General features: G+C 34.5%; 1 protein-coding gene across 1 annotated transcript; it reads right to left on the bottom strand.

Moving 5' to 3' along the window:
* Positions 1-3,238: 3,238 nt before the first annotated feature.
* LOC124843200 (ubiquitin receptor RAD23d-like) lies at positions 3,239-6,953 on the bottom strand. Its single transcript, XM_047319864.2, has 12 exons — positions 6,726-6,953; positions 5,672-5,833; positions 5,495-5,548; positions 5,273-5,352; positions 5,098-5,166; positions 4,781-4,958; positions 4,467-4,622; positions 4,323-4,391; positions 4,181-4,228; positions 3,988-4,097; positions 3,776-3,854; positions 3,239-3,589 (listed from the first exon to the last, which is right to left on the bottom strand). Exons 1-12 carry the CDS (start codon positions 6,789-6,791, stop codon positions 3,470-3,472), a joined length of 1,191 nt encoding a protein of 396 aa, XP_047175820.1. The 5' UTR covers positions 6,792-6,953; the 3' UTR covers positions 3,239-3,469.
* Positions 6,954-7,280: the final 327 nt, after the last annotated feature.

Raw genomic sequence — 7,280 nt, 5'->3', positions numbered from 1 at the left:
TTTCAATGGAGAAAAATTGTGATCCCACACACCTTTTCATGAGAAAAAAAAAAAATATTCTGGACTATATATTTTTATTTTTAATTAGGAAATATTTTTAGATTAAATATGTTTTTCGTCCATTAGTATCACACGATTTTGGTTTTAATCTCTACTCGAAATTTTGATGGTTTTTAATCTTCATGGTTTTGAAACTTTTACTATTAGTCCTTAAAATTGGATGGAGTTAACTTTTGTTTGACGTGGCTAACGGCCAGCCCACGTGTTGCCACCTGACTACTTTTAATTGACGTGGCAGTAAAGGTGTGGTGGTAGTCGACCTGGTGGGTGGTCGACCACTCGGTCTGGTGGGTGGTCGACCACTCGGTCTGGTGGTCTTTGCCCATAATCGTTCAGTCTTTTCCCAACACCGTTTGGTGTTTCATATATTGCACTCCACCCGTCACCATAACCGTTCGGTCTTTGCCCAACGCCGTTCGGTCTTTGCCCAACATCGTTCGGTCTTTGTCCAACACCGTTCGATCTTTCATACAATGAACACCACCCGTCACCATAATCGTTCGGTCTTTGCCCAATACCGTTCGGTCTTTTATATAGTCCGCTTCTATTGCATTATTCTGTTGATTATAATAGAACCCACCAAGCCGACCGACCACCAGACCGAGTGACCGACCACCCATCAGGCCGACCGACCACCAGACGTTGTGGCTGACCACCCACCAGGCCGACCGACCACCACACCTCTACCACGTCAATTAAAAGTAGTCAGGGAAGGTGGCATCACACGTGGGCTGGCCGTTAGCCACATCTACTAAAAGTTAACGCCGTCCAATTTTAAGGACTAATAATAAGAGTTTCAAAACTATGAGGACTAAAAACTATCAAAGTTTCGATTATAGACTAAAATCAAAATCGTGTGATATTTAAGGAACGAAAAACATATTTAACCCAAATTTTTTTCTTTGGAGTACAATTTTTTTTACAAGTGGTTATAGCGTAATCTACACAAATGGAAAAAAAAAGTGGTGATGAGAAAAACATAGAAAAGAAAGAAAAGATGAAAGAAAAGATGTGTATTTTAGATAAGGAAAGAAGAATCTTAGAACTTTCAATGTTGACTATTAATAGTATAAGTCACAAACGCTATGTGTCATTGTAATACTTTTATCATCACGATTTTGATAAAAAAAAAAGTTGCATTAACTTATTTTAAAAGAAAATTAACTAAATTAAAAATAATAAGACAAAATTAAGAAAAAAAATCAATATAGTTGGACAAACTATTAAACTAAAAGTATAAAGTATTTTATCGAGATAAAGTAAAACTAAAACTGAATATGTAAAAACTGGTGACAAAAAAATAACTTACAAAATGACATGTTACAAGAATAGGAAAAACACTCAACAGTAAAATGAACATTAATTATATATTTATTTCCGGGAACATCATGATAAAAGTTGAATAAACAGTATGTTATTGCGGGGATGGTGATAACATACGTGAAGAAAATGATAATAATGTGATCATAATAATTATTATGATGATAATAACTATTAATGATAACATGGTAATGAAAATATCAATAATAATTGTGAATGATGATAACTATTATGACAATAAAAAGAAAATCAACATAAAAGGTTATATTAACTGTGGTGACGATAAAATAATAATTGTTATGAGAAAACAAAAATAAAAAATTAGTGAAAATAATATAAAAAGTTTTATAAATTTCTACAAGTAGAGGTTATTGTATATAACATAAATAATGACAGTAAATTATATCATTTTTACCATCTTAAATTTATTATTATTATTTTACTTAGACATCCATTTAAAATGAACTAGCTTGTTGTTTTTTGTTCCTTTCAGATCACCTTTCAATTTCGTTGTTGTTTTTCTGCTCCTTTCAGATCACCTTTCTCTTGTGCTTTGTGATTAATTTTGGGCCCAGAATTAATTTTGGGCATTTGCATCTGAGGTCCAATGGACTTTCCTCAAGCGCACCCCTCGGTTAGCTAACCACATTACAATGGAATTTGGAACGATTTTTTCTTCATACACAATTTAAGCATGCTAAACAGGGCGAGTCCTTATAGGTCAATTTGCCAGCCTGCAGTATCGTGACGAGCGAATTTTATATTTTTAATCTGTTATGTTTGATTACTCAAATTAATGGACTAAAGGTAGAAATAAACGGATTTATTCATTTTTTAAATTAAAATTTATAATAAAAAATTAGTTTAAAAGAATTTTGTTTTTATAATATTATTTAAAGGATGTAAATGTATTGTAATTTAAATAATTAACATTTTTTCAATTCAGTTACAAATTAAAACTTTTCAATCATCAATTATAATTAAAAAATTAATATGTAAAAATAAATATTATTTTGAATTTATCTGATTACATGCATAAATTAATCAATTAAAGTTAAGATTTTCAACATGTCGTCAATTAATTTATTTTCTTCTAAACATACAACAATATTACACTCCTCTTTTTTGGTAACCATACTTTACTGACGCACCTTCTTAATACACAATTTGACATCTTGATGTAAGGTTCATCTTTTTCATCAATTTAAATGAGATCAATAATATTAAGAAAAAAAAAAACACAAACATTGAATCTTAAAATTTTGTTTGAAAATGGTGTGAATTCTGCTATGTGGAAACCATATTCCCCAGAGGAGAGATATTTCCTAATCTATCTTCCTGAAAAAATTTAAAATTTAATCACCGAGTTATGGTGATTCAACTGATAACAAACAATCACTGGTTTCAATCAGTGTGTGTTAAGTGCTATTGATTCGTGGTTATATATGGTCAACACTATTTAGTACACTTATCGAGGCACATATTTGATTTACAAGTTAAATCATGTTTAATATGCTTAAACCTTATAAAATTTGGGAAACAACTTACATTAATTATACAGTTATCCCAGTTCGTTTCTTCGTCACCTCATACAAAATTACAAAAGTTTTATGACTGTTAACGAAAAAAAAGAGTATAAACAAGAAACTTTTGGAATACAGTTTATTTGATTTTTAATAAATTCATAACACTTTAACTAATTCCGACATCTATTCAAATTAATTTTTACGATAAATAATCAACATGACAACAACTTTTAAACTATTTTCATGTATACCAAAGAGGATTAATTTGCCATCTATGATGAACTAGGGACTTAAAAAGCATGCAGAATGAGAAACGTTAGTAGTAGAAGGGATGCAGAAAAGCCCAAATATAAGATGGGGGCAAACAACTATGTATATGAATACTAAAAATCTCGAGGGACAGGGAGGAATGATAAATACAAGGGCAATAATAAAGGAGAGGCTAAAACTTATCCACTTGAGATTGTCATTGTCAAACATGAACTCATTAAACATGGAGTGTAACAAAGACCCATCGAGAGAAAAAGTTGAAAAGAAATAATTTGGCAAATTGGAAAGGAGATCTATTGTTCATCGAACTCGTGCATGTGATCTAAAAGGTAGTTGGCAGCCAATTCCTCATTTTTGTTACACGCGAAGTACACCTCCAATACGATCGCACGATCAAAACCCATTGCTTCAAGCTGAAAACAAAAACCACAACTCATTATCATAAATTTCAGACGGCACAAGAGCTAATCAACATGTTAACCGCTCCTGCTCCCCGGAAACAGTTGGCGTCTTTTTAAAAAGTACTCACTTATAAAGTCATTTAAACAAACTATAACTATCAGCATATACATCACATCCTAACAAAAAGTCAAACTTACACGTTCAATAGCTTGGCGCTCCTCAGGAGTGACAGTCACTGCTTGAGGCATGCCACCAGCCAGCTGCCCCAATATATTCCTGGAGCACATTAAATGCAAAACATAATTCAGTGAACATGCAAAAAGATAGTCAGAAAAGATAACACCACCTTCCCCTCCTATCCACACACAAACGCAAAATTACAAAAAAACATCAGATGATGATCCCTTACCCTTCGCCATCTTCCACAGGTTCATTTATCAGGCGAAGGAAATCAGCTTGATGATCTCGAATCAACCTCATAAGATGAGGATTTTGTTTGCCGAGTTCCTGTAGCATAGGCTGCAGCAAGAACAATAATCAGGGAACTATGAAGAAGACAACATATGATACAGTGATACACTACTCTGAGCAAAGAAGAAAACCTGCAATATTTGTGGATTAGCCTGCACCATAGCCCGCAAGGCTTGGAACTGAAATGCAAATGAACATAATTGAAATATCTATTTAAAACATATCTATGAAGCAAGAAATTCAGGGGTAAATGAAGAGAAAGATAATAGATACTTGTTGACTGTTGCGTAGAAAATCCAACGAGCCGGCACCAGCTGCACCAGAACCCACATTGGGAAGGCCCTGTTACACAAAGTTCAGTATACAACAACCCAAAGTTTTCATTCTCTCTTCAATAATAAAAAGTGTAATAGCTACCTGGGGAAAAAGGTCTAAGGGATTAGCATTAGGTCCAGTTGAGGTAATCGGAGCAGGTTGTGCTGTTTGAGGAGCAGCAGCGGCAGGAGGATTTGCAGGTTGAGCACCTGCAGACGCTCTGGCTACAAGAGGAGCTTCAGCTTGCTCAGGGATACCCTAACAGTGATGAATGATATTTGAATTAAAAGGGAAAGAAGGCAATAAAATATCACAAAACAAAACTACGATCCTCAACTTAAGTAAATAAATGTGAATAAAATATTTGGCGGTCAAAAATCATCAATTACAGAATTTAACATCTAAAATTCACATACTGAATACAAATATTCAACAGCTCTCTCAGGGTTGTTATAGGCAGCTCGAAGAGCACGGACAACAGTATCCCTATCCCAGCTCCCTCCACCCATGTCAATAATTTGCTGAATTGTTCCCTCCAAATTGCTTCCAGCAACAAGATTGGATGCCGCCTGCCCATAGATATCAAACCCCTCCCTGCTTAACAAAGAAATTCTTTTAATAACAAATTTAAAACAAGAATCAAGTAACTTGAAGAGTTCTGTCTTTCAGGATACAAAAATAACAGCAACTTTAAACTCTGCATTCCTCTCATGGAAGGCAACAAAATACATACACAGGAGTTCCTGAAGAAATAGAAGCAGGAGCTGGAGCTGAAGACACAGGTGCAGTAACAGTTGCTGGCCTGTCAAATTGAAATGATGCCATTGAATAGCATATAACATATATTAAAATAGTGTAAATCGACATTTTAACAAATAAAAAATATCCTAGAAAGATTAGCCCCTCACGGTGCCTCGACTGTAGCTGGAGCTTGGGGAGCTGTTGACACTGGTGTTGTTGAAGTAGGAGGTGCACTAGTCTGTGGTGTCTGCAATGAATACATAATTTTTAGAGAATGTTTAAATAACGGATAAAGAGATTATGCTTTTGTCTTACCATATCCATAAGAGGGTAAATCCAAAATGATAGAAACATTGCAAATATTTATTACATTGAAAAACTGTTCTCACCTTGGTCGATGGTGCAGTTGAAGTAGTAGAACCTTCACCAGATGGGCTCTTACTCTAGCATATTTTAAACATAAGATTCTAATTTAGTGCAACATAAATTAATACAATTGTAAAACAGAATATGTAACATAATATCGTTTTTTTCTCTAAAAATAAATAAACTAAAGAAAACTTTACCTTTGATAGCATAATTACAATGAAACTATTTTCAGCTACGCTATTCTCCTCTAAGGTAGTAGCATCCTTCAGAACTTTCCCTTGGTGAATTAGCATTTGCTGTGCAGCAGGATACACATCTGCACCCTGAACAGTTTCAATACTTTGCTTCACTTCAGAAACCTGAACAGAATATCCACAATCACAAATAATGTAATTGATCAGTTATTGATGTTCAGAAAAACCAGAATATCGTAGACGTGAATCACAAAGGCGATAAAATTAGAAGATGAAGCATTGGCACATTTGATGATACAGAACGCCACATGCAGGTCACATAAAGTATTTAAAAAACTTCAATTGTTAGAAACATGCAACTTCTGGAAAGGTTAAAAATCGCACGTTATTCACGTATAAAGTGCATTCCTAGTTGCCAAGACAATAGCCATTGTGAAAACAGAGTAATAAGTCAGTTTTTTAACCAGTGTTAGCGGTAGAAGTAATATATGCTGGGTATTTAAATTTCCATAAATGTGAGTAGCAATTAGAATTTAGAACCAGTACTTTTATTAAGATTATAGTACAAACTGGTGTGATATTCTTAAGAAATAATACTCCAAAGATTGCCAATGCGGAACTTATTCACTATCACAAGCCAAGAATCCCAAATTTAGGTAAACAGATTTCCACTGATAATAAAATCCAGAGGAGCGTATATAAAAGTTTACTAGCAATTCACACGAGCAATGAGCAATGAACCGGAAGACAAAAGTTATTAAAAATAAGATTATCTAGCCAGAGAATGTTCTGACATACTCCATTCGTTCCCCATCATATTCCACATACCAAATCAATCATCACTCCGAAAAAGCAGGAATTAATTTTCAAGTAATGAAGTAAATCCAAATTGCCATCAAAATTAAATTACAACTCAAATAAGCGAAACACCAAACCCTAATTAACACTCAATTTCAGGGCTCTAAAAGGTGGGAAACTTTTGAGACAATTCAAGAACGCAATTAGCGACCAAAATAGAAAAGAGGAATTCGCAAGGAAACCAAATCGAGTAACAAACCGTGTCCTGCGGCTGCACTTCGATTTCGAAGTGAGTGCCTTTGAGAGTCTTCACGAAAACCTTCATCGTCGTCACCGCTATCGCAATAAGGCGCCACGAACAGCGTCGGAAGTCACGCCGGTACGGTAAAGTTCCGCCGATCCGGAGACACCAACGACAACTTCGTAGAAGAGAAGAAAGGAATGAGAGTGAGCAAAATGTGAAGAATAAACCTTTTTTTTCTAAAATAAATAAATAAATAGAGATATGATATGATGTACCAAAATATACTAGTTTATGTTGGTGGTTGGACAAGAAGTTTCACGCGCTTGTTGGTGTGTGACTACACGCAAAGCTTCGATGAGGGTAAAGGTGGCCACGTGGACGGTGGAGAGGAACTGGCGTTAAGCTTAGCTAGATTTTTGTGTCTGACAGCGGGCGGTGTGTTGTGCCTTTTATAAATCTTTGGATCATGGGTTTGTTTTTTAAGATAAATATTCTCACTTATTTTTATTAAGATTAGGATATAATTTATTTATCATTTGATAGGATAAAAACATCTGTGTGAAATATTTA

This window comes from Vigna umbellata, chromosome 8, assembly GCF_029865625.1.
Source record: "Vigna umbellata cultivar VRB3 chromosome 8, Vumbellata_1.0, whole genome shotgun sequence".
In the NCBI taxonomy this organism is placed as follows: domain Eukaryota; kingdom Viridiplantae; phylum Streptophyta; class Magnoliopsida; order Fabales; family Fabaceae; genus Vigna; species Vigna umbellata.
This window is presented reverse-complemented; position numbering and strand designations above follow the sequence as displayed.